General features: G+C 50.8%; 9 protein-coding genes across 9 annotated transcripts; 5 read left to right on the top strand and 4 right to left on the bottom strand.

Annotated features, from left to right (window-relative positions):
- Positions 1–859: 859 nt before the first annotated feature.
- On the top strand, positions 860–1,450 carry dadD-3 (5'-deoxyadenosine deaminase; the record flags this gene model as incomplete). Its single annotated transcript, XM_032019785.1, has 1 exon — positions 860–1,450. The coding sequence occupies one exon, from the start codon at positions 860–862 to the stop codon at positions 1,448–1,450; it is 591 nt and encodes a 196-aa protein (XP_031883087.1).
- Positions 1,451–2,805: 1,355 nt separating this feature from the next.
- CGGC5_v006897 (putative MFS-type transporter) lies at positions 2,806–4,129 on the bottom strand (the record flags this gene model as incomplete). The annotated part of the gene is made up of 3 exons (XM_032019783.2): positions 2,806–3,604; positions 3,656–3,796; positions 3,846–4,129. 3 exons carry the CDS (start codon positions 4,127–4,129, stop codon positions 2,806–2,808), a joined length of 1,224 nt encoding a protein of 407 aa, XP_031883117.2.
- A 1,321-nt stretch (positions 4,130–5,450) lies between these two features.
- CGGC5_v006896 (Uncharacterized protein) lies at positions 5,451–6,349 on the bottom strand (the record flags this gene model as incomplete). The annotated part of the gene is made up of 2 exons (XM_032019782.1): positions 5,451–5,727; positions 5,793–6,349. 2 exons carry the CDS (start codon positions 6,347–6,349, stop codon positions 5,451–5,453), a joined length of 834 nt encoding a protein of 277 aa, XP_031883088.1.
- Positions 6,350–7,044: 695 nt separating this feature from the next.
- Positions 7,045–8,173, top strand: swnH2 (Dioxygenase swnH2; the record flags this gene model as incomplete). Its single annotated transcript, XM_032019779.1, has 4 exons — positions 7,045–7,277; positions 7,342–7,434; positions 7,494–7,677; positions 7,736–8,173. 4 exons carry the CDS (start codon positions 7,045–7,047, stop codon positions 8,171–8,173), a joined length of 948 nt encoding a protein of 315 aa, XP_031882994.1.
- Positions 8,174–8,371: 198 nt separating this feature from the next.
- On the bottom strand, positions 8,372–10,622 carry AHR1-0 (Adhesion and hyphal regulator 1; the record flags this gene model as incomplete). The annotated part of the gene is made up of 5 exons (XM_032019778.2): positions 8,372–9,006; positions 9,060–9,276; positions 9,333–9,607; positions 9,677–10,543; positions 10,598–10,622. 5 exons carry the CDS (start codon positions 10,620–10,622, stop codon positions 8,372–8,374), a joined length of 2,019 nt encoding a protein of 672 aa, XP_031882969.2.
- An 881-nt stretch (positions 10,623–11,503) lies between these two features.
- CGGC5_v006893 (Choline transport protein) lies at positions 11,504–13,590 on the top strand (the record flags this gene model as incomplete). The annotated part of the gene is made up of 10 exons (XM_032019777.1): positions 11,504–11,664; positions 11,713–11,786; positions 11,844–12,068; positions 12,194–12,299; positions 12,364–12,594; positions 12,646–12,816; positions 12,881–12,964; positions 13,014–13,084; positions 13,133–13,269; positions 13,330–13,590. The coding sequence occupies 10 exons, from the start codon at positions 11,504–11,506 to the stop codon at positions 13,588–13,590; spliced, it is 1,521 nt and encodes a 506-aa protein (XP_031883092.1).
- A 3,577-nt stretch (positions 13,591–17,167) lies between these two features.
- CGGC5_v006892 (uncharacterized protein) lies at positions 17,168–17,744 on the top strand (the record flags this gene model as incomplete). The annotated part of the gene is made up of 3 exons (XM_032019776.1): positions 17,168–17,206; positions 17,260–17,442; positions 17,490–17,744. The coding sequence occupies 3 exons, from the start codon at positions 17,168–17,170 to the stop codon at positions 17,742–17,744; spliced, it is 477 nt and encodes a 158-aa protein (XP_031882966.1).
- A 284-nt stretch (positions 17,745–18,028) lies between these two features.
- Positions 18,029–18,694, top strand: CGGC5_v006891 (uncharacterized protein; the record flags this gene model as incomplete). Its single annotated transcript, XM_032019775.1, has 1 exon — positions 18,029–18,694. The coding sequence occupies one exon, from the start codon at positions 18,029–18,031 to the stop codon at positions 18,692–18,694; it is 666 nt and encodes a 221-aa protein (XP_031882968.1).
- Positions 18,695–21,847: 3,153 nt separating this feature from the next.
- CGGC5_v006890 (Vegetative incompatibility protein HET-E-1) lies at positions 21,848–24,529 on the bottom strand (the record flags this gene model as incomplete). Its single annotated transcript, XM_032019773.2, has 1 exon — positions 21,848–24,529. The coding sequence occupies one exon, from the start codon at positions 24,527–24,529 to the stop codon at positions 21,848–21,850; it is 2,682 nt and encodes an 893-aa protein (XP_031882964.2).
- Positions 24,530–24,881: the final 352 nt, after the last annotated feature.

Genomic DNA, 24,881 nt, shown 5'->3' with positions numbered 1-24,881 from the left:
TACAGCCAAAGTACTTCGCCCCTGCAACAGATACCGAATACGTGGTAGTTGTTCTGCAATTACACAGGCGATCATGAGACTCTGACTGGACGTCGCTTAGAATGCCACAGCTCTAGCAAGGACTTTAAAGGTTTCACTGAGCTTGCCTCTGTCAAACTGCGGAAAAGAAAGCGGAAATGAATCAATCCATTTATTTCATTAATAATCTCAATGGATGGAGATTATTTGCTACGACAAAGTCGGACATGTTTAAAATGCTGCAAAAGGTGTGTACCAAATTGCGTTAGTCAATCAATCAAACCCAGTGAGCCAAACATATCTAGATGCTCTGCTAAGCTCTAGTGATTGCAATAGGGACCAGTGCAACTGTAAATAATGCATAGCACACAAATTACATACAATCATCGAGAAAGAAAAGTATCCTTATCTATGTAGCTTAATGTATCTCAGTCTTGCCGTGCAGATAAAATGTGTCCGAATACCCATGATTGCATCTGCTCACCATCTTGTAGTTAAAATTGGCTCTTTCTAACGTTGGTGTGCTCTAGGAGCCGTGGACATCCTTGATCGGCAAACTTACGCCATGCGTTCGGGCAAAGCAACCAATCAGGTAAAGCTTAAATCACGCACTGTCGGATCGAACCTTGACTCATACGATCAAAACTTCAAACCCAATCTTTGTTTTCCACAGCCTGCCTTCGTGCTGCCTTGAAGGTCACGACCATAGTCGGGTTTCTTATCTACAGCGGAAGGATTCGCGACCGCTATGATCTGAATACGTCACAACCATACTCAACTTTCTACCCATCAACCTCATACCCTCACAAATCAAGTGGATGATCTGCATTGACGGCGACACATGACAGTCAGACAGTATGCAGTGGCTTTCACAGGCGGAAAGGTCCTGTCACCACTCCCCAACCAAGGACTCTACCCCGCCGACGTGCTAGTGTCCCGCGATGGCACTATTGCCTATGTCGGCCTTGAGAACCGCGACGAGGTCGCAAATGCCGACGTGGTCATTGACGCAGAGGGGAAATGGTTGCTTCCTGGCTTTGTCTCTGCCCATAGCCATCTATGGCAGAGCAAGTTCGCCGGACAAGCCCCCAATAGCAACGTGACTGAGTGGGGAGACGGGATCTATTCGGAAGCCCGCGAGTTGCCAGCATCAGAGTTCTATGACCTCACAATGCAAGGCGCGAGAAACCACGTCCGAAAGGGAATCACGACTGCTTTCAACTTTACGTTTTCCGCCCGCTTCCGCGAGGGCCAAACGGACCGGGCGCAGTTCGAAGGGGCTCTGGACTCTGAGATCCGGTTTTTTCATGGGTTCAACATCGGAGCCATCAGAGAAACATGGACTCCAGAGTTAGCCTTGAAGCGCGCTCGACTATTTGTTCATCTCCCGAAGTTGTTGCGGATGTCAGCAAGCCCGGGGAGAAAGTCTTAATCCCGAGCTCGGCCGTGGCGAATCCGAAAACTTGACGCGGTCCCGCGGCTCAAAAGATCGTCACGCCACAACCCGACATTGCGGTCGAGAATGCTGGGGAACCTGGCTCAACCACGCTGACTCGCCCGACCAAACTGATTTCGCTACCAATTTTAGACTTTCTTCTTAATTGCCTTTAAATGGATCAGACAAGCCATTTAAGGTTTCCCAACCCGTGATACAAGCATTCCACTAAACTCGAGACGAGAATTCTAATCCACTGCGTTGTTGGTGCAACTTTAGACGAGCAACTTTCGAAACTTCTACATTCTATACGCGGCTTTTACGACTGCATGCTTGCAATGACATTTGTGTAACAGCGCCCTATTGATGACGCCTTTTAGACTAGGCTGCGATCTGCAAATCTGGAAGTCTCCGCCTAAACCTGACGACCATGCTGCAACTTGCTCAATCACAATGACTCGCTATGTCGCTGTTGTCAATACGAGTCAACGCTTCAGTGAAGACATCGCCAAATCTGATCCACAGATGACTTGCGCCCCGTATCAGCCAAAGGAGCCAAGACATCTGCAGCGGAGCAGATGTTGATCCCAATCCTCAAGAGTCGTCTTCCCTGGACTCCACGCAAAGCTCAACAGACAACAGCATTGCAGACGATGGTTCATCTAAAAGTATTAATACGGACCAGCAGCGTTACCAACTGACAATGAACTTACTCATCATCACCTTCAGACACCCAAACACTTCCAACTTCTAGACACTCCTTCAACTTCAATATCAAAATGCTTTTCCAGCCGACTCAGCTCGTCATCCTTGCCCTCGGACTCCTGTCCGCGACCGCGACCGCTGCTCCCACCGAGATTGAGCACTTGGAGGGCCGCGCCGAGGTCAAGGACATTGGTGCTTGCTACAGCTCCAGGTTCACTTGCGCCTTCCAGGGATGCCTTGCTGGTTACACCTGCTCTCAGCACACTGGAGGCACCAGCTACTGCTGTGTCAAGTGGGGTTGTAAGTCACGACCTCCGCCCTACTACTCGTCGAATAAAACTAACGCACATCAGAAACTCGCATGTTTATGCTTGATTACCACACTTTTAATAGCCACAGGTGGTGGCTTCGAACTATTCAAATGATACCAAGACCAAGCCTGTACATACTCTAGAATACGGTCTAGCTAGTAATCTGCCCTTGAAGGGCGCTTCAGAACTTAAACCGCTGAGGCCCTGCGATACAAACCCATGACTGCGGGGGATTTCTTTCTCGCAATTGACCCACATGGATGACTACCTGACAATATGGCATGACTCCCCACTAGCATCTGCCCTTGAATGCGTTGAAGATTCACGAGAGTCAACCTAATTGTCAAGGCTTTCTGGGTCTTGCAAGTCTTCGTCTCTCCGCGAGTTGTCCTGTTCCCAACCCTTCCGATCATCTTTGGGCATCCTAACGAAGCCAAAGTCCAATACCAATGCCGCCGCAGACAGGGCCATAGCAAAGTACAAGGCGGCGCGAAAGCTCGTGACGTGACTTGCGCCATTCTTAATAAGTTGCGACTCAATGGTTCCAGCAAAGCCGAGGCCTAGACTGTTTCCATAAAGATTTAGCGTGCCGATCAGGCTTCCAGCAACGCCTTGCTCTCGCTTTCCAACGCTGTTACTGGCTATGATCTGTGCAGCCACATAAACGAAATCGGGGCAGAGAGATCCGATGAAGATGGAGGGAAACGTCTGTGCCCAGTAAATTTGCTGCTCCGGCATTGTTGCCAGCAGCAAGCATGACACGATGGAAGCCAAGATCCCGATTGCCATGATGCTCTGCGCTTCGATGCGGGGGATCAACCACGCCGCCAGTCCAACTGACATTGAGGCGCCTACAGCGTAGGGAATCCATCCTATGGCAACATGAAGGACAGTCCAATTTCGTAGGAGCTGTTGCCAGGCGACCATGTACCACAGGCTGATGCCAACGGACATGTATGTGAGCAATGCCACGAATATTAGGGCCGTAAATGTTGGGGCGGCGAAGACTGTCAGGGGCATGATGGGTTCCTTGGCAAACTTGCTTTCCCAAACCATGAAAGCTGTGAATAGGAGAAGGGACACGATGATGGTGGAGATGACGGACGGAGAATCCCATCCAATAGATGGTGACTGGCTGAGTGGTTGTTAGATGGCGCTTTTGAGAGAGCTTAGTTATCAAACTTACTTCCAAGCGAAGTTGAATAGCAGCAGGCCACCAAGACCGAATACGATACCCAGATAGTCGATACTGCCCCCCTTATCCACAGGCTCGTCATGTGGAAGCACAAGAAACAGGGATCCAAACATAACGGTTCCCAAGATAGCGCTATCCTTTGTCAGGTCGGTCCTGTTCAACCATGGGTTAAAAAACTTACATCACTATGAAAAACCATTTCCATTCGGTATACTCTAGGAATACACCGGCTAACAGAGCTCCAACGAGTGCGCCACATGGTGGTGAAGCTGCAAAAGCGGCAAGCGTGATGTTTCGGCTCTGTCCTGGCGGAATCATGATCGTGAGGACTGCAACAGCGTTCGGCATGATGATACCACCGCCGATTCCGGTCATGGCCCTCATAGCCACAAATGACTCGTAAGTCTTGCAAAAGGCGTTTCCTAGAGAAAAGACGACGATAATTCCACCGCCGAGAAAGAGCATGTTCTGATGGCCATAGATGGCCCCGAGTCGGCCACTTATTAGGACGAAAGCGCTTTGAGTCAGTCTAACACAAGTCTGTCAGCTCAATGCATATCATCCAGGCGTTTGGGATGCAAGACGAACGAGTATGCCGCCCCCATCCAGTTAGCCTGCCCAGGTCCAAACTCTCGACCGAGCTCAGCGCTGAATTGAAATCCGCCTGCAACGGTAGAAAACATGGAGATAAACTGGATAACCGTCAGCGATGATCAAGCACTGCGGAGGGCAGCCTCACTTGTGTCAAGTTGCAGAGTATCACCAGACATGTAATGACAATTTGTGAAGATTTGCTAGGTTGCGGTGCCGTATCGATTTCAAAAGTGGCTCTCTCTACGGGAGGAACTTGTGATGTGGTCGTGGCCACGCGGTCGATAACGGAGGCCTCGACTTCGCGAGATGCATCTTTCGTATCCTGATCCTGAGAGACGCGTGGTAGGATTGTTGTTGATTGCATTGCTTGACAGAGGCCTGGAATCATTTAGTGTAGTGTTTCTCAGGGGTAAAGAGGTATGAAGGCGAAATACGAAGGTGCGTTGCTTCCCTTCCTGTCTTGGACTGTTGCTCGGTTTTTTACTTCATTTCTTACTCCAACCTAGGAATGAAGGACCAGACGTTTCAATTATGGTCAGTCTGATGACCAATTCGAATAATTCAAAAATGACCTAAGACGAGGCATGTCTATCTCTATGAGGTAGTGGAAGCCTATGGCACAGGAATGCTCCATTTGGACCACAATGTTTTATTGGATACACCGAAAGGACGTCCCAAATGGGTTAAAGTTGCCGATACACCAACGAACTGGATGTTGACTTTGAGGCGGGGAAGCGGGGCAGATATTCCAACAATAGCCACACCAGCGGCGCCTAATACCAGCATGGTGCGTCCCGGGGTGGTAGGATTTCAGAATTTGCTGCATTTCTGCCTTCTCATCGTTCCAGTCGATCGGTGCCTGTCTACTTCTCGCGGACGAACCAATCATCAACACGTAATTAGCATCCTCATTGTGGAATTCGTCGTGATAGTCAAAACATCGAACAGTAAGACTCCGCGACGCGCAACATGTTCGTTTGCTCATGTAGATTTCCTTTCCTACTCTCCATAAAGTCGTCGACAGGATCGTTGGAGCACGGTATCTGTAATCTTACTTGAGTCTACCAAGAATGATCACCAGTCATCGCTGCAATGGGAATTCTAGGACATGATAAAACATCACGAATAAGAAAGAGAGTCATCGAGATAATAATTCTTCGTTTTAAGAAATCATATGCCGATTAAGAGGCGACTAAACTAGGTCCACAGGGACGTACTTCGACCAGTCTCCCTTCGCCTTGAGGAAGTCCAAGGGCTCCATGTGCTCAACCGCTCCTCCGTAGGGCCTGCTGACGTACCAACCGAGGAATCTCTGGATTCTTTCTGGAAACGTCTCAAGAACTTCAAGTGGAATGGCCAAGTACTGGTTCTCTTCCTGGCGACACCAGCCCGGAGTGGAGAAGGCGCTAAGAAGAACACTCGGGGCCGAGGAAGTGTTCGAGGTCACACCATAGTAAACGGACCCCAAGCTGTCGAAAATTGTCAGTGAGCATATGATCTTGTAAAACTGCAGCCAACGGGTATGCGAACTTACCAGAGAAGAGCATCACCCTTGCGAAGCTCTACGAGCGTCTCGTCATCGTCCGTAGGGTCGCGAATGTCGTTCCATCTATTGGACCCCAAAACCACTCTGATAGCCCCGTTTTCCTTCGTAATATCCGTAGCGGCAAACGCGATGCCGAAGTCCGTCTCGCGCTTTGCGGGATGCTTGGTGTGGTGGCACTCATCTTGACGGCGGAGACCCCACCCCGGAAGGCCGGGTTGCGCAGTCAGAGCTGTAGTCATCGAGACCTGCGGCTCGGCAGTGGAGACCGTTCTCTCCTTTTCGTAGTAGATGACACAGGTATCAGTAAGGAGACGTTTGGTGAGTTCGATGTACAAAGGATTCATCAGCATCTCGGTGGTGAAAGTTGAACTCTTGCCGGCGAGACCATAGACCCGGCTGTCAGAGATGGTGCCAAGTTCGGACAGGGCTTTGTCGACAGTCTGGACGCTGGCTGCGCCTTCGATGATGACAGCTCCATCGCCTTTGATGGCCTCCAAGACATCGCCTGCGTAGGCAGTAGGGGAGAAACGCTTAACGGAAGCCATAGTGTCAAGATCGGGTTGGTTTGGGAAGAGCTTAGCGAGACGTGGTAATGATTGCGACGAGAATGCAAACTTAGTTTCAAGCAGATGTTTTGGACATTTTGATGTTGTGATATGAATAATTATATAGGACCGTAGGCTGTTTGGCAGACCAAGACGGAAAGTCGTTATCTTCAATATTTCGCAACTTGATGCCAGTCTAGCAGTTGTCCAGTGTTTTCTGGGCACAACGCGGAGCTATCGCTTAGGTTCGCTTAGGTCTGTTAATTCACATCGCCTTATCAATACCCAGCATAGGTCTAACTTGCGAGGCCTACGGATATTCCCGATCAGTATTTCGCATTTCGTGGGGCACCTGGTCTCGCAGATGAGTGCTTCAAGAGCCAGGGGGGTGTCTGGGTCGGTGTTATCGCACCCAAAACCCGGTTCCTAGCCTAGCATTGCCACTTTGGGAAGTGCAACCGCGTAACACGCGACAAGCCAGTGGCGCTCCAACCAGGCCCGCACTTTGGACAGACTAGCCGTGCAAATCGAAGATGGCAGTTGTTCTTGAATCTATGCGATTGAGAGAACGATAAATAATGAGGCTTATTCTGTACGAAATGACCTGTGAAAACTCCACATCATCAGCTCGCTAACCGCCGCACAATACAACGTATCAATTGCTACCTTAGATATACATCAGTCTCGTTGTCAACATGCCCAACCCTCCTCACCAGGCCAAGAACCCGGAGATCACCTCCCTCCCAGCGACTGCTCCGATTGAGGAGATTGCGAATGTCATTCGGCGAGATGGCGGCATCATCATCAAGGGTTTCGTGACCCCAGAGGATATTGATCAGATGGATGCAGAGTCTGCTCCCTGGTTCGAGAAGCTAAGGACGCTCAAGTACGAGGGTCACCTCTTCCCCCCCTCGGACCCTCCTCTCAGGTATGGCAGTATCAAATCTTTGAACAGACCACTTTTGATCCAGTTACTGAGTTTGCTTCCGTAGCAATTTTGCGGGCAAGTCCAGGACCTTCTCCCACAAATGCATCAATCACCCCACCTACCGCGACACCGCAAAGGAACTGCTACGAGAGGTTTCGTAAGTCTTCCCATCACGCCTTCGATACTTTGCGTGTAAGCTGATGTTGACCCACACAGGCGCCCATTCCGTGACGGCAAGAGATACGAATGCGTCTCGAACCCTGTTCTAGCAGTTTCGGAGGCCTTCTCTCGCGGCAAATCTGCCGCTCAGCCCCTCCACCGCGACGACATGGCCCAACACTTTGACCACATTGAGGGCAGTGGCGAAAGCAGTCTGCTAGGTCTCTTGGTTGCCGGTACCGTAAGTGAAGTGCCCGAGGTCCCCTCTGACACTGGGAACGCCACTAACCATCTTGAAGCGCTGCATCTACGAGAACGGGGCGACTCAGATCATCGTTGGTTCCCACAAGTGGCCCGAGGCTGATCAGAGGGGTCCTGCCGATCGCTCGCTCTGCTCCACCGCGGAGATGGACAAGGGTGATGCTGTATTTATCATCGGCAGTGTCTGGCACGGTGCTGGTGCCAATCAACTCGAGAACGAGAGAAGAAATATCTACTCGTGTCACATGACCCGCGGATCGTACCGCGCGGATGAGAACCAGTATGTTGGCATCCAGCACGATGTCATCAAGACGTACGAGCCCCAGGTTCAGGCTCTTCTGGGATACTCAATCAGCGAGCCGTTTTGTGGCCATGTCGATATGAAGGATCCCATTGAACTTCTGGGCAGTAAGGAAGACCCATTTCAGTATGGCACCTTTGAGGGCAGGCCTCTGGCGACTACCGTCGCGGCTTGAGGTAATACGGGATGTCGGGCTGGAACTGAAATAGATTGAGTAATTCAAATTTAAGGTTCTGAGACTTTCACTATCCCACATGTTCTGGTCTTAAAGAACCTTCATCCAAATGTACTTTAAGGTCTAATTATCTTGTCCAACTGCAATGCGAAAGCGATCGGGTATTCAGAAACTGCCGATGAAAGTAGCATTGGATTGCTAAAGTAAAATATTCAATTCCATCCCCAGATTTTCCATGACAGTCCTCCACTTGGCCGTGCCGGAGCCATCGCTGTCGAAAGTTCCCCAGAGACTTTGAAGCACTAACACTATTGAAAGTGGTGCAGTGAACCCCAACGTAGAGTGCATCTTCTTGAACGCATTTTCACAAGTGGATCTCGCAGTTTCTGTCTGCGCATGAATGGCAATCATGAAAGCCGGCCAAAGACATGCTTGAAGCCAGGACAGCTTCTCAAACGCCACCAGAGATACTTCCACGCATGCTTGAATCCAGGAACTACTGGAGCTCAGACCATAGATCTCGTGATATACATAACACAACATGCCTTGCTTCCAGATGCTGTTGAAATGTTGAGTATCATCCATGTACCCTGGAGTCACTGAGGCAACACCTGGCTGCCAACCTTCGATCTTTCTCACCACATCCGCAACCTCGGGCATCATTTGCAGAAGCTGTTCAGTGCTGTCGGGCTGAGACTTAACGTTATGGACAGCGATGGAGAGATCGGCGACTTCACGCAGCAGAATATGCATAATGTAGTCTGGCATATTTGCCCACCAGTGGTGTTGCTGGACCATGAGATCGGGGATAGTGTTGAACCGAGGTTCTTGGACTAGAGAAGACATATTAGAAGAGACCATGGAGCAGAGGCCATCACCTTCTTACTTGGGAGTATCTCAAGGGGCGCGAGATCATCCATCATTTGGAGTTGCTGGGTTCCTAGGAGGAGTGTCCGCCCCATCGTCGACATCCAGTTGTACTGTATTTGCACACACTTCATCTCAGAGCTGACCTGGCCTTTTGATCTTGACAGACCCTGTTCCAGTAGTCGACGGCATCCCACCAACTTGGAACTCCATGAATCCATCCCAGTGCCAGTTACCTGGGGTATATTGTCAGTTGAGCGGCCGAGATACTGAGACCCAAAAAATAGCTTACGTCAAAGATAATCGACAAGAGAACTGTAGCCCCTAGGCTCCAAATCTCTTCGTCTGCCTGGAGCGCCTCGCGAAAAGAGTCCCTCATATCTGCTCGATAGGTCTTAATCGTGTCGTGGGGAAGATCGCCAAGTTTAGTTAGATGAAGGGTCGATGCGAAAAGGATGGCGTTACGGAGGGGTCGAGAGCCTCTCGCCAATGCCCCGTACACGGTCTTGTATGGATTGCGGTAGGGCTCCACTACCGGAAGAAGTCGTGACGCAAGATTGTCGAGAACTTTGAGGTCGTCAGCACCAACTTCGGAATCAAAGAAATAACCGAGTAGGCGATTGAAGGACATCTTACAGTGTTGCAGGAGGTAGACTTCCGAAGGCCGACTTGACCGAAAGATGGCCAGTGGTGGACTTGTCGAGCGCACAGGCCTCTGATCTCTGTCCACGATTTTGCCATCGCGTGCTCGCTTTCCGACTTCATTTGCTATACCATCGCCATCTGTGCCTGTTCTTTGTGTGGGTTGTGCCAGGGCGGCTGTCTGGAAACAGTCCCACGGCATGGTTGAGAACATTGACTCGTCGAAAGTGGTCCAGAGTGCCGAACCTGCCTCGATATCTTCGGGACTTGACATCCCGGCCAAATTTGCATCAGAATATACTTCCCACCACCTGTCCATCACACACTTATCTTTGCCCCCTGTTGGGGTATCTGCGTGATCGGTAGACTGGTTGGAAGATGTAGCAGAAGATGGGTCTATGCTTGCGTCGTCATCCGAAGACCGCCCCAAGTGATTCTGTTCTTCTGATTGCTCCTTGCGCAGTGTTTCTTGGCCATCAGCGTTGGATAGAATTTTGGGTGAGTCGCCAACGCTGGCTGATGGCGGGGAAGCACAAACCACAGCAGGGGCTTTGACACTGGGCTCGATAGCCGGGATGTTCTTCTGCGGTTGAGTGGCATTCTGCGGCTTTGGCCCACTTGCCGCCTGTTGCGACTCGTTGGGCTGTTTGCGACTGCGGCCTTGCCTTGGACGGGATTCGTTTGGTGCTCCTCTCACTATCTTTGACACCATCTGCATATGTCCATGAGGCCCGCCGCGCGAGGTGAAGTCTCCTAATTTGACCCCATACCCACCGCATTCTACGCCTCTCAAACGACAGTTGAAACACCCCGGTTTCCCTTCATCGCACTTTTGATGCCTCTTTCGGCAGGTCCAGCAGCCTTTGTTGAAGGTTAGTAGGGTTGGATAAGGAGCGACTGATAGGTAAGGCGAACCGCTTCTGGATCTTCTGGTGTTCATGGCTGGTAAGGGGGCGATTGAGTGGGATCTGGGCTTACGGCGGCTCGGCTTGATTCTGTAGCTTTGTGTAGAGGAATGCAGAATGGTTGTTTGAAGTTGGCATCCAGAACGGCACAGAAGCCGTTTCCCAGAGCCGGATAAGACAATATCCAATGCGGCTACACTCGACGCAGCGTCAGCTCCATAATAGCACGCTAGGGCTACCGATACCCGCTGAGAACGGATACAGGGATGCTTATCAACCCCGCGATCTTTTCACAAAGTAGGTGCTTAAACTCATCCGGGGTGTGGTTATCTGGCCAACACATAATAAGGGGACTTCGTAATCTTCAATGTTCCAGATGACATTGGCCGTTGAGAGGCATTGCCCCAGGAATCGGCATAATGCGCAGCCAATCGGAACGGCTGCAAAGCCTTTTAGCACTGAACGGCCACACATGGTTTTCCCTAACGCAGATAACATTAACGAGATAAGCATGCAGCATCCATGGATCCTGCTGATAGTCAACTGAAACCTGATCGGGACTAGCTTTCGCAGAGTTCATGCCTGTGATGCCCTAATCCCTTTCCAGTAAAATTAGTGCTATCCCAACGAGAAAACGTCCCTAGTTATCGCAGAATACAACGAACAAGATTGCCAGCTTGAATGTCTATCACGACTGGCTTCACATGTCGCATCCCGCAATGATCCACACAGGTCTTGAAGCAACAGTTGAGTATTGAGGTGATAGGATGCTTTTGAGTAAATTTTGTAGAGCATCAAATAGACATGCTCGCCGACGTTTGAAATCCTGTTGATGATCAAATGTGTGATTGAAACCTGTAAAGGAAGTATTACAGGCAGCCGTTAAACCTCTTTGCAGCAACTCTAAACAGCCAAAATGTCGCAAGTTGAAACCCCTAGCGACCATCTTCCTCATACCTTTGGGTTATGGAGTGGAATCAGCAGAGGATGGCTGACTCTGAACGTCTTCGGAGGCATGTCCTTCATACTCTTCGTTGGGCTTTCAGCGGGAGGTATTCCAGCTATTCTTTACGGCTTGTAAGTTAATTGCGAGGTTTCTACAGAAGTAAACTGATAGAAAACTAGCATTGGTTCCAGTATCTGCGTGCTATGCATCATCCTTACCTTCGCCCAGTGCGCGGCCCGGTACTCTACCGCAGGTAAAGATCTCTTCTTTACTTCCGACCGACAAGAAAATGACACTAATATCATCAAAGGGGGTGCCTACCACTATGCAACCTTCTTGATCCCTGAAAAATACCGCCGTCAATGTGCCTATCCTCTCGGATGGCTCAACTACTGTGGCTGGGTCTTGACGCATGCTGCTTGCTGCGCCATCGTCGCGACATTGACCCTGGCACTGGTCAACTTATGTCAGCCCGAGTTCGACGTGACTACAAGATGGCAGCTGTTCTTGGTATATCTCGCAATGGTGTTCGGATGTTGGTTGATCAACCTATTCGGGCTGAGGGGAATTCCCACACTCGAGCTGGTAGGATGTATGTCGCTCTGACAAGGCCGTAATTATGACTTGGAACAAAGTCAAGTGTGCTGACAAAGGACAAAGGCTGGGCTACAGTGTTCGTGTTTGTGGCATACACAATTGCCCTCCTCGTCAAAGCACCCAAAGCCACACCGTATTCTGTGTTCGTTCAGACGAATAATGACACAGGGTAAGTCACAACGCACAAGAGTGACACATGCTACTGGGAAGCTCTAGAAACTGACAATGGATAGCTATTCCTCCACGGGCTTTGCTATCCTGCTGGGATTGTTCAACAGCTTCTCCACGTTGATGGGTCTCGACTGCCCCACGCACTTGGCCGAAGAAGTCAAGAATCCCAAAAAGGTCATCCCTAGGATTCTTCTGATTGTCATCATCTCACAATTCTTCGTTGGAGTTATTTGGATTCTTGTCTTGGGCTTCTCCATCAGCGACCTGCCTACCATCATCGCAAGCCCCACTGGGTAAGCCCACAATGCGGTCAGAACAGCTTCTCCAACTAACATGCAACTCAGTGTTCCGATCCTCGAGCTTATCAGACTCGGTACCGGAAGCGATGCTGCAGCGATTGTGTTTTGCATCATCCTTATCATCAACCAGGGCGCTTCTGCCCTGGGAAGCGCCGTGACCATGAGCCGGCAAGGATACGCTTTTGCCAGAGATGGAGGATTGTTTTGGAACCACAAGTGAGTTATCTTGCCAGCCAGATGATACAAAAGATTAAAAGACATACTAACGACTGATTGAAAGGCTTACAGAATTGTCGCCACGAACCCAGCTTCCGGTTTGGTCCATCAACGTGCCCTCAGCCCTGGTCGCTCTGATTGGTTTGATGTAAGTCGTGAGCATTAATGAAAAGTCAAATTCTGATGCTATGGCATAGTTACTTATTCTCGAACGCCGCCTTCAACGCAATTATTGGTTCGCAAGCGGTGTGCATGATCATCAGTTTCGGTATGAGTGACCATTAACCGTGTGGAAATCAACGCTTACGAGGAACAGGATGCCCAGCGCTGATCATGCTGCTGACGAAGAATTCAACCCTGCCAGAAAGCAAGAGCTGGAATTTTGGCCGACTTTCAACGCCCATCTACGTCATTTCGTCCTTGTACTCGCTTCTGGTTGTCATAGTTGCCCTGGTAAGCCTGGTAGGCCTTTGCGATCATTTGAAGCGGTTCGACTAACGGAAATCTCTGCAGATCCCCCAGGTCCACCCGGTTACAACGCTGACCATGAACTACACGAGCTTGATAATGGGAGTCTTTGGTATTGCCATGACAGTGGCATGGTTCTCCGAGGGCCGAAGGCTTTTCTCGCCACCGACGTATCACGAGATTGGGTTGACTGTCATGGATGGCTTATCTTTCAGCGAAGGACAGGACGAGGAAACTGGAGAGAAACGTGGAGGGCAAGTAAAGGTTGGAGATGGACAGCAATTTGTCAGCGAGGCAATGACGTGAGCTGGTACTGAAGATTCAACTCCTAAAGGCATGTCCAAGGTCTCACAATCTACCCCAGATATTTCATCATGATAGAGAGGCGACCCATAAGATCGAGTGCCAACATCGGCTCTGCAAGTCAATTCGGGTTAAAGAGACAGTGTGTGTGAAATACATAATAGACTAGTCGAAACTACACCCGTTGAAACGACCATGCCTGCCTGGCGCACAATGTCTATTAAACTTTACAACATCGTGAAGGTTCTCGGAGGATTCCCATGTTGTGACCAAACCTCCTGTGGCTTCCAGGGGTGGAGATGAGCTGCTAAGAGCCGCCATGTGAGTATGGCGAGGCCAGCGCAAAGATTCGCCAAATCCAAATCAGCTACGGCTCGCTGGGCACAAAATGTAAAGCCGGTGCTCAGTACAACTGCAGTTCATGCTGAGTGCGCAAAGGCGCGCGGGATTCCTCGCTATCACTGTCCATGTTGAGCAAAGCTGCTAAGCGATACCCGCGGGCAACTTAGCCGTTTATGGCGAGTTCCGGGGCATTGATGAATTTGCTCCCAGAATACGCTCAGGCTATGAACACCTATGGCATGCATCTTCTCTTAGGATTTGGGAGTAGCTGCCTGCAATGTAGGTTTCCTCCACCATGCTCACATACCATATATCGGCAAGGTTTGAGCCTTCGACTGCGACCTCACAAGCGTGCCCATATCACTCACAAACCACATCAGCAGAAGAGCAATGGCACCAACACATACTATATCCACGCATCTGAGCAAAACCTTGTCAAATTCATGGCGAGGCCTTCGGGCACAAACAGTCAAAGCTGGCACAATCCAGCAGCCAGACACTCAAGACGAACTACCAACCTTTTTGTACATCGAGTCGCGAAAACGATGCAGTCTTTCTCCCGACACACTTGCAAATTCAACACCGAACCATAGATCTCGCCCTGAGCCTACACCCAGGACGAGTTGACCGAGGAAGCGGCAGTCTGTGGAAGGAATTAGCATTTAGTGCAGCACACGAGGCGACGCAGATTTCCACAGAGATGGCATCGAATTGGGAATGTCAGAGCACATGTTTAGTGGAGGGCGAAGATGGAAGGGTCGATGTCCTCAATCAAGGAGTCTTCATGAATCGTAATCCAACATAATTTTCCACGAAATCACACTTTCAGTATGTCTTTGTGGCCATCTCGACAAAGATGAGATGTCCTCAACATTCCGAATAATTACCCATGATGCCGTAGCCAGTAGAGACCTCGTGTTGCAGAGCTTTCCCCAAACCACCCACCCACAGCAACCTTTCCGTGCCCCCGTTCGTAGTGTACCAATGAGCCCTTCTTGCGTCTCTCATGCTGCGCCTCGATGCTTTAAACAGTAGTCGAGGGCCAGCCGTGTCAAGAGCGACCCTCACGGCGACAAATGAACCTGTTTCTTCACCCAGTCAGCAAAGGAGTCAAGACCCTACTGGTAAGCCACACTCGTCACCCCCTGTTGTGTTTCCCATTTCAGAGCCTGCATCTTCGCCATGCGGCTCAACAAAGAGGCTGCAGACCGTCGCGCACCGCAGGAACATCCTACTGGCGAGGTAGGACTGCCCGACACCCGACTTGCTAGGAAGAATGCCGAGTCTTTCTCCGGGCGGCTGCCTCACGGCAGAATTGGCTTTAAACTACAGGCTGCTGATGACGTCGCGAGTGTTATCGGTTACCCGCACGCGACGCATCGGACACGAGCAGAGCCGGAAACGAGAGTGAAGGATGCCCGGCGAACCCGATTCCCCCCGCGGCCTTCGCAGGGCTCGACGTCATTGCATGAACCCACTGGACCGCCCCTGAACGTCTTCGTGTGTGACTGTTCGGGTTATGCGATTTGATCGCTTCGCGCCGACAGTGGGAGGGAAAGACGCCCAGAGGAGTTTGAGACCAAAATGCCGCTCATGTCCAAAAGCAGTCCTCGGCTGCAGCGAGAGAGTGGTTGCCCCTCCCAAAACGGGTGGCGGTCTGTCCAAATGACCCATGGCAATCGGCTCGCGTCAATCTGCACTTCCATATCCGAGCTCTCGACAATCTCAAGGTCCTTAGGGTCCAGCGGGCAAGATGGGCAGGTGGGGAAACACGGAAGGACGAGTGCTGGGACACAATGAAATGATTGTGGTGCTTACCGCCGGAATTCGAACCCGTCATGGTAGGTAGTTTCGCCTGAAAAGGCGATGTCGGCAGCGACAATCGCGTCGGAACGGGGGAGGGACCTGAAGGAGCTTGTGTCAATGATAAATCGTGAGAGTGAGGTTAAACTGGGACTTACCAACGCAATCCAGAAAGGTCGACATCAAAATAAAACCCGCGACTAAAAGTTCGTGAGCGGCGAAAAGATGAAGGACGTCGAACAAGCTCAGGCGATGGCGGCAATAGGATCGAAAATGGCTAGGGAGGCGGATGGTAGGTGTGAAAATTGAAAGGCTCCAGGCAGAAGATGGCAATTGAAGAAGATGGGAAAGAGGTGACAGCAAGAACAAAGGCGAAGAGAGGATATTGGCAAGGAGTTGTGGGACTGGTGTTTGGGTAGGTCGGTGGGAGGGGAAGGGGTTTGTCGAGAGTGAGAGGGAGGCTACTTGTAGGCCAGGGCAAGATCCTGAGTAGCGACCCAGAGACGCACAACCCACAAGATCAAACAAAATCAGGGGAAAATGAAATGAAGTGACCGTCCAGAAATAAGAAGCGCACACTGGATTGTTGTGGCAGGTGAACCACAGGAGTTGATGGAGACAGGGTTTGGGAAAGAGGAGACAACTGGAATTAGAAGGAGCAGCTCTTACAAACCTCGACACTTGAACGCTGAAATGTGAAATAAATGACATTATCGAGCGTTCGAAGGTAGGAAGAAGCCTTTTATGAAGAAAAAGGATGAGAAATAAAGAGTCGGGCGACGTGGCGATGCGTTGGCGGGTAGTGGTGAGTGAGGCAGAAGCCTAGCCAAGAAAGTCGGGTGTACCTGAGAAATAAATCTGAGGAGAAAAGTAAAATACGGTTGAGCCGAGGTGGATATGACGTAATCTACTGTTCGGTAAGAGATCAGAATTTTCTGAATAAGTAGGCAGAGGAAGGAACGGAACTCCTGAGAGGGCAGGAGCAGCTCGCGAGATGGCCATGAAGGGCCATCTATCGAAGAAACCAACATAAGGTATCCAACCCAGCCAGATCGCAATTGTGTAAATCTCACGATAGGGAAGGCACTAACCGATACTCAAGTTGATTATTCCTGCCAGGATTGTTCTAAAAACATCGACTTACAGAGAGCCAAAGAAAAAAACAAAGCAATTGTATGTGTTGAAAACAAATGACTAACAACAGGAAATAAAGGAGCCCAATCTTTGTTGAACAGTTCCTTCCTCACCTGGACCTGCTGAAAAACAACCTTGAAAGCTTAAAAGGCGCGCTTTTCGTCCTCTCAACTGCACGTTTCCTCCAAACCAAGCTGATCAGCAAACCTTCCTCAATCCAATAACAACAACAAACCCAGGTTCACAACAACCATCATACCAACCTTCATCTTTCTTTCTCATGCACACTAGCACCTTCAACATGGCCGACATCAAGGAGCCTGGAGTTGTGATTGCTGATGTGAGTATGAGCTTGGTCTTTTTTTCCACTTGAGCTGACATCATGCCTGACAGATCTACACCATCGTGAAGGGAGATACGCCATATGTCTTCCCTGGCCTCGAGTTTGCCGTGCCGACTGTGGACCTCAAGGCGGCAAAGGCGCAAAAGGAGAAGGAGGACCGAGATGCCTATTACGCAGGCTTCAAATCTTGGAACGATGTTCCTGATCCTATGGTGGTTGCCTTCCTCCATCAGGTGAGTCTTCTGGCACTTTTTATGTTGTAGTCTCTAATATGAGGCAGGGTGAGGACGCTATCAATGATGTGGAGACCGCAGCGGTCGCAGACGCCTCCCTGCGAAAGGCAACCCAAGAACTGCAAGAGATGCACCATGCGCAGCTGGCTGCCTCAGAGGAACAGCAGGATGTTCTGCGCAATGAACTGGATAAAATGAAGTTGCAGTGCGCTGCTTTCATGGAGGCCATCAACAAGTTGCAGGTGGAGAACCAGAACCTGCGCGACAAGCTTGCTGAGTCCACTACAAAGCACCCTCAATGATTGCCAGGCACGTTCTTCATGCTTACCTTGGACAAAGGGACGACAATGGGTGTTTTCAGGCGTTCAATGGGTACTGGTCATCATGGCGGATCGAAAGGGACGTTTGAAGAACGGGTCATTTGATTCGATTCGTAATTACATAGGCATACTAAGAACAAGCTTTGCCCTTCAACTAGCCTTTTCGAGGCAGTTCAGTCGCAGCAGGCGCTTCTAAGGGGATGATTGTGAAATAGAACGGATAATTGAGGTAGATATCAAGTTCCGGGTCTTCGATATCATCACCGATGCCGTCGCCGCCGTCCGCAGTAGGAAGTGTCGTGTTCGCTGCTGATGATGTGGTTGATGTTGCCGTTGCCAAGTTGTCATTCAAAGATGCAGATTCAACGCTAGATGTTGAGGGCAAGATTGGCACTGTACTCAAGGTTGAAGGGACTGAGGTAGGTGCCAACGACGTCGACGAACCTGATACTGAGCCACTGTTTTGGACAGAGGGCGATAGTGTGCCTGTGGATATGGAAGGAGTCGAGCTCGGGGCTGCCGGACTTATGAATGACGCCCCGAGCGCGTCGCTAGCAAGTAAACTCGAGGCAGGCGTCAACGATGTCGACGAGCTTTCTGCAGGGCCACTGTTTTGGACAGATGATGCGCCTGCAGAGATTGAAAGGGTTTGGTCGGGGCCTGTCGAACTGATGAATGACGCCCCAAGCTCATCAGTGCTCAGCGAGCTTGAGGCAGGCTCGGACGATGTGGACGAACTGGTTGCCGGGCCGCTGTTTGGAGCGGAGGGTGATGATGCGCCTGAAGATATGGAAGGAATTGAGCTCGGGGTTGTAGGACTAATGAAGGAGGCCCCGAGGGCATCGCTTTCCGGTGAACTTGACGCAGACGCGGTGCCTGTGTTTCCTGAGGCCGAGATACTACCAATGCTTGACGAGCCAGGCGTGCTCTGAATGCCTGGGACACCTGCTGTAGTCTGGGTGCTCGACATGGCTGGTGTGATTTGGCTATCTGGCACGACTAGAGTGGATGGGCTATTTGACGCAATAGGTGTGGCTTGGGTGTTTGAAACCCCTGGTGTGATTTGACTGTCGGAAACGGCTGGCGGGGTTTGGATGCTGGGCGAGCCTGCGTCAATTTGCGAGGTTTCGGGGCTTGGCGTGACCTCGATGTCCAGATCCAACGTTTCTGGTGTTTGACTTGGTTCCTCTTGTGTGGTTGATGGCAACCCGATCGACGAGTTTGTAAAGGGGAACGGCGGAGAGAATGTGCTTCGAGTGCTGCTTGGGTCAAGGGTTGGGAATTGTTGAGAGAGAGAAGGGCTGGGATCCTGAGTGCTAGCTGTGGTCGAGGGCGCGGGAGTAGGTGTGAAATCCGGTGCACCGCTGCTGGTGCTAGAAGAATCTGGATCAAATGATGCTTCCGGAGTCGTACTAGAGGAAGGGCTGAAAGTTGTTGCAGCCCCAGTGGATGTTGTGGGTGTTGCGGAATCGGTGTCATCAGACTGTGTTGTTGAAATCAGGGGCTCAGTAGAGCTACCGGCAATGGCAGTGGAGGTTGAAAACAGAGGATCTGAGGACGATGATAAGATATCATCGTTGCTAGACTGTGTGCTGCTAGCTTCACTGTTGGTAGTGGAGCTGCTTGTTGTCTCTGACTCCGGCACAGGCGTTGTGGATGTATCAGTCGACGACACGCTAGTTGGTGACGCTGAAATGATATCGCTGCTGCTCTCAATATCGCCATCAGAAGAGCTGGTGGCACTCTCAGTTACAGCACTGCTGGAACTGGTGACATCGTCTGTTGACGATACAGTGATGCTCGTACTGGAAACACCAGTCTCTACAGGGCTTGATGTGGACGAAAGTTCATCAGCTGTATTGCTGCTGCTCGGAGTTACAGATGTGCTGGATATGAGGTCGGAGCTTGAGGTATCAGAGCTCGCAGCAGCACTCGAACTTTCGGTCAAGTCGGTACTCGAGCTAGAGCTGGCCTCCAAAGTAGAGGACTCATCCGTTGAGCTTGACGGTGTGCTGGAGCTTGACGGTGTGCTGGAGCTAGATGTCGTATCAGAGCTGAATGCCGTGCTGGTTACTGTGTTAGAGCTAGATGTTGTATCGGGGCTCAGTTCCGTGCTGGTTACTGTGTCAGAGCTAGAAGTTGTATCGGGGCTCAATTCAGTGTTGGTTGCCGTCTCGGACGTTGAACTCGGCTCGTCAATTGAACTTGATACTGTGACAGTGGACGATGCGTCATCTGTGCTGACCTCAAGAGTTGACGAGGATGTAGAAGAGGTCGTGTCTGTGGATGAAGTTGTTGAAATAATAGGATAGTCGCCGCGGTAGTACACGTTGGCTATGACGACTGTTGGGTCTTCCGGATATCCACCGCAGAACGCTCCCGCTGGACCTCCCGAGCAATCAATATAGCAGTTCGATTCATCTGTCGGGAAGCCATTTAGCGAATTTTGGGTATCGCAGTAGCAATCATCGGCGACCAGAATAGCGTACAAGCGGCTCGGGGTCGCCTCCACGTAACATGCCTCCTGGCAAGTAGCCGGCGTCAAAGCCTTATCTGTCAGGACAAGTTCTGTCGTTGTGCTGAATACATAGATGTTGGTACACCCTATTGCAATAGCTCCGGGTAGGGCGTAAGCCTGCTGACTGCTGGTTTGTGCCAGTGTCAAATTCGGGCTGAGGAGAAGCGGCAGCAGAAATTGCACCCAGAGCAGTGGTCTTGGGACACGAAGACCGAAGCTAGAGGTCATTGTGACGACGGCGGGAAGGATAAAATTCTGAGAGAAACCCGAGTATTGACTAGCTGAGCATTAGCCTGATGCTCAGGGATATCGACCATTAATACGAAGTCGTACTTACTTACAGGTCGGGCAAGTGAAGCCATCATTCGAATAACTTCGGATACAACCCTCGGCCCGAGCCAAGGAGCCAAGCAGGGATGAAAATGTCACAAAGTGGGAAACAATGCGGTGGCGCGTAAATCGTAAGACGAGCTAGGGATAGCTAAATTTTCCAAAGGTAATGAGACCTCACGCAAGGTTGAGACACGAGATCTGAGTCAAAGTCGGCCATGCCCGCGAACCAGCAAACGCCCTTTTTTTGTCCAGGGGAGGCAAGACAAGCCCACATTACTGCAAAGGAACGACAGGGTGGAGGAAATGGTGACCAAGAATGCGATGTCAGGCTCACGATCCCTGGGCATTGGTGACGGAACCCATCCCTTTTGCGACAGTCATCCTAACGGCTGTCTTGCCCAGAATTTCGGAAGGGCATTGTTACTCAATGGCTTGTTCCCCAGCCAATCATGTTAGAGCGATGTCATCTCGAGGGGCCATTCACTCCGAAGTGACACTGGCCGTCTGCTGTCTGCCTACCCGGGCGAAAGGCATTGGCATGGTCTAGGTATCTGGGACGAACGGCTGTTTGTCCCGGCACCCTCCTTTGAGGAAATGCCATCGAGACACAATTCATGAGAGAGCGGCATGTCATAGATGGGCGGAAGTATTAGAACTGTGCTCGGGGCGGTTTGGCATGGGTGATAGAGGAACGATCCGTATCATGGGAATTGAGTTTGTATTCAGCATACTTGAGAGAGATTTCTTGAAGCAGTCAAGCGTGTTCTAGGCTATCTCAACCTTAATACACGTGGCTCCCCACACGCATGAGGTGTCACAATTTGCTACGATAAGAACACGATCCAAGCTTAATTAAAGATCGAAATCCAGCCGAGTGCCGGACAAAGAGATGCTTTTTAGGGAATGAAGGAGGGATGGAACGTGAAATTGGACTAGACAAGGATGAGCTCTTCCCCTACATTCTATTCAGTCCCGCTGCATACTTGGACTTTGATGTACCTGTCATAGTTCACTCAAGGTATCAATTGAATTCAGGGCGTCGTTTTCCAAGAACATACAGGTAGGTATCTGGAGAGGGCCCTAATTCTTGGGACCCCATCAGTGGCTTTGAGCTGAGGCCGCAGTAATTTCTGTCAGATTTCACTTCCACATCCTCAACTGATACGATGTTGCCGCTGATTCAAAGCCTTAATTCTTCCTCCGAAGGCTGAATCTCTGAGAAATCTGGTGAATGCTATGCCTGAATCGAGATGTGGACCAATCCTTTTCCCTTTTTGTAGTAGGATTGCGCGCCACCGTTTTTTTCCGATCCCATTTCGCGTGTCGAGCCTTCACCTTTCTCTACCTCTACGTCCTTTTCGTTGCCGCTCGATTTGCCCTTGATCTCCTTGGATGTAATGACGCCCAAGTCCAGCAGCTCAGCCATAGCCTGAGTTCCATGTTCTAACACATACTCCGTCAAGAACTTGTGATTCGGATTGTCCTTAAGGCTGTAGCCTGTAGACAGCTGTCGCCTAACATATTGGGTCAGAGACCGAACCACAGCATAGTCAAAGAGACACCAGACTCGGGCGGCTTTACGCCCAACGTAGGGATCTACGCGTCTCGTCCAATGGGGAAAAGAGAAAACCCAATCTGTCTGGGAAGAGTCCGGCGGAGGTTTATCGCCGCCAGGGCCGCCCAAGATAGCCTCAGCTATCTTGTTCATTTCTTCTAGATACGGAACGTAAACGTCTCGGCTTTGTCGCTCTAGCCAATGGCACTGGGTGGTGAACTCGCGTAGAATGTCTGCGAGAGATTCCATCCCTGTCGTGTCGTCTTCTGTCGGGCGAATAGCCCTGGCGTGCCGGATGAGAGCTGCGCAGAGAACCACGTGCGGGTCAAAGGAATCCTCTGTTGTCAGGAAGTCGCCCCCGCCTCCCTCCTCAAGGAAGTCTTTGACTGTGCGGTGCAGATACTCGACCTTTGACTCGGGCCCTGTGGTGCTGAAGGTGGGTACCTCGAGAAGCCCCTTGCAGCGGCTTTGTAGTTGTCGCCGCATTACTTCGGCTCGATATCCCTGCTCATGGCGGCCCATTGTTCCCTGACTGTCATTCCCCAGCGCCTCCTCGGGGTCTTCGTCGATAAAAGAAAGGGAGAGCAGTCTCAGAGACGACCACGCCTCGTGACTGTCCCCTTTGACCTCGATTGACTTGTACTCTCCCACAGCTATCGACGCCCTTGGCAGATGGGATGCCCGAACTGCTTGGAAGATTCTTGATGACTGCTGAAAATATGAAGGCTCGAGGTCCTCCAAGAGCTTTTTGAATAGCGACTGTAGATCGGGCGGAAGGTCGTCTAATCGCGATCGCAGGTCCTGGATTTTATCGCCATCTCGCAATCCTTCCAAAAGAGACTTTACCACCAATGTAACCCACAAGAAGACACCAGAGGCTTTCCCCGAGACTTCGTCAATCAAGGCCCGAGCGCTTTTGTCATCCAACCTTTGCAGTTGGGCGAACATAGTATTCTCTGTAAGCTTCTCTGTTGCGAACAATGTGATGTCCTTCTTTGTGAAATCTTCCATTTTAAGGGATGGCTTCCGCCAGAAGCTATCCTCAAAAACCAGCCACGGCCGGCTGGAGACACACGCTTTGATGTGCGGTCCCTGGGAGAACGCGCGCAACAAGTAGCTTGTCATCTCACTGCAGTCTCCGTCTAGCTCATCTAGTCCGTCTACAATGAAGAAGAAGGCCTTGGTCTTGTCAGACAGCATCTCCGTGAATGCTTGAGAGAGCTCGGACCACGACCAAGGGCGGGAGTCGTAACCGAACAGCTCCTGGTATTCCCATCTCTCTGGGAAAAGCTTGGGAATGTCTTGAGGAAAGTTTCGAATAGTCTGATGAAGGAGAGACTGTAGAAGTCCTTCTCGAGACATCTGCATCATTGTTCCCGAGTTCCAAAAGAAGAAGCTGGCAATGTGAATGGGGATGCCCTTCTGCCAGCCTTCCAGCTGAGGTCGGAGGCGGGCATCATCAGACAGGAACTTCATCAAAGTCGACTTGCCTGAGCCTGGCTTGCCAGTCACCCAGTATAAGACCTCGTCCGATGTCAGCCAGCCATGAAAATTGTCCCACGGAGGATTTCTTCCCTCTGGGGGCGATGTCGATGGCTCGCTAAATATCCACTCAAACGTCTTTCGGTGGGCGACAGGGATGCGCTCATAACGGTCTCGGATATCCGCGAATTTGAGAGACTCAAGGGTACGACGTTGCATGAGCTTGTCTCGCTCTTCCTTGGCGCCGGCGGATAGGGAGGCTGAGACAAGATCAAGATAGGCAAGGCCTTCCGATGGTCCTGAGTCCAAGCTCCTTCGGGCCGTCTGGACCAGCTCGGCCTGCCACCTGCTCTTCGGCTCCACGATGGCCAGGATCTTGTTGAGATTCTGCTCGATCTGTTGGTTGCGATCGCGTGTGTCTTTTGTCAGAGTCTCGAGCTGCTCTTTCATGCTCGCAAGCAAGATTGAATCAATCTGGCGACGATATCTCTCCAACCTTTGCGCCAAGTCGGCAATGTCTTGCTCCTTCCATACGCTTCGCAGAGCTTGCGTGAAGCTATCCCATCGCGTGGCGGAGTCGGGTTTCTGAAGTGCTTCAATTGTATCAAGGAGATTCCTGCAAAGATCGCGTACTACGTTGCAGAGAGTAGATAGATCTTTGCCAACATCATCTTTCCCCATAGGTGCGCCGACCAGCTGAATGGTGATGCGGCGACTGTGGGATTGAAGAGTTCTGGCAATGGACGCCAGCTCCGCATTCTCGACAAGGCCGCGCTGGGCTGAGTGGTGAAGTTGTCGACTCTTGGAAATGAGATCGCTGGCGAATGTGATCGTCTGGACGATACTTGCAGCAAGGCCAAATGCCGATGCCGGGTCCATGGCTGCGGACAATAGCTTCTGCGGTGTATGTGGAGAGTGACGTGAAGATGGCACTTCGCCTAAGACCGCATTTCAGCGCTGATCTCGTCAACCAAGGTTCCATAGTTTCCATCCACAGCAGCCATTTACAGCGAGTCAGCCACTGTCGTGGAAAATATGTGGCACAGGCACGGCAACCGCCGCATGGATGCATTCCCTGTCGCTAACCGATGGAATGCGATCTTCCTAACTACACACTATGAGGCTCATCATATCTAATTGTAGCTTATTGAGTATGTGAAGCTGCGAATTTCATGTAAACCAGACCGATCAAGCCTTGCTGTGCTCCTACTACCGCCGGCACGGAAGCCAC

The sequence above is a fragment of the Colletotrichum fructicola genome, assembly GCF_000319635.2.
Source record: "Colletotrichum fructicola Nara gc5 chromosome Unknown KSG_Nara_v1_contig04, whole genome shotgun sequence".
NCBI lineage: Eukaryota > Fungi > Ascomycota > Sordariomycetes > Glomerellales > Glomerellaceae > Colletotrichum > Colletotrichum fructicola.
The sequence above is the reverse complement of the archived record's forward strand: the minus strand, read 5'-3'. Positions and strand labels throughout refer to the sequence as shown.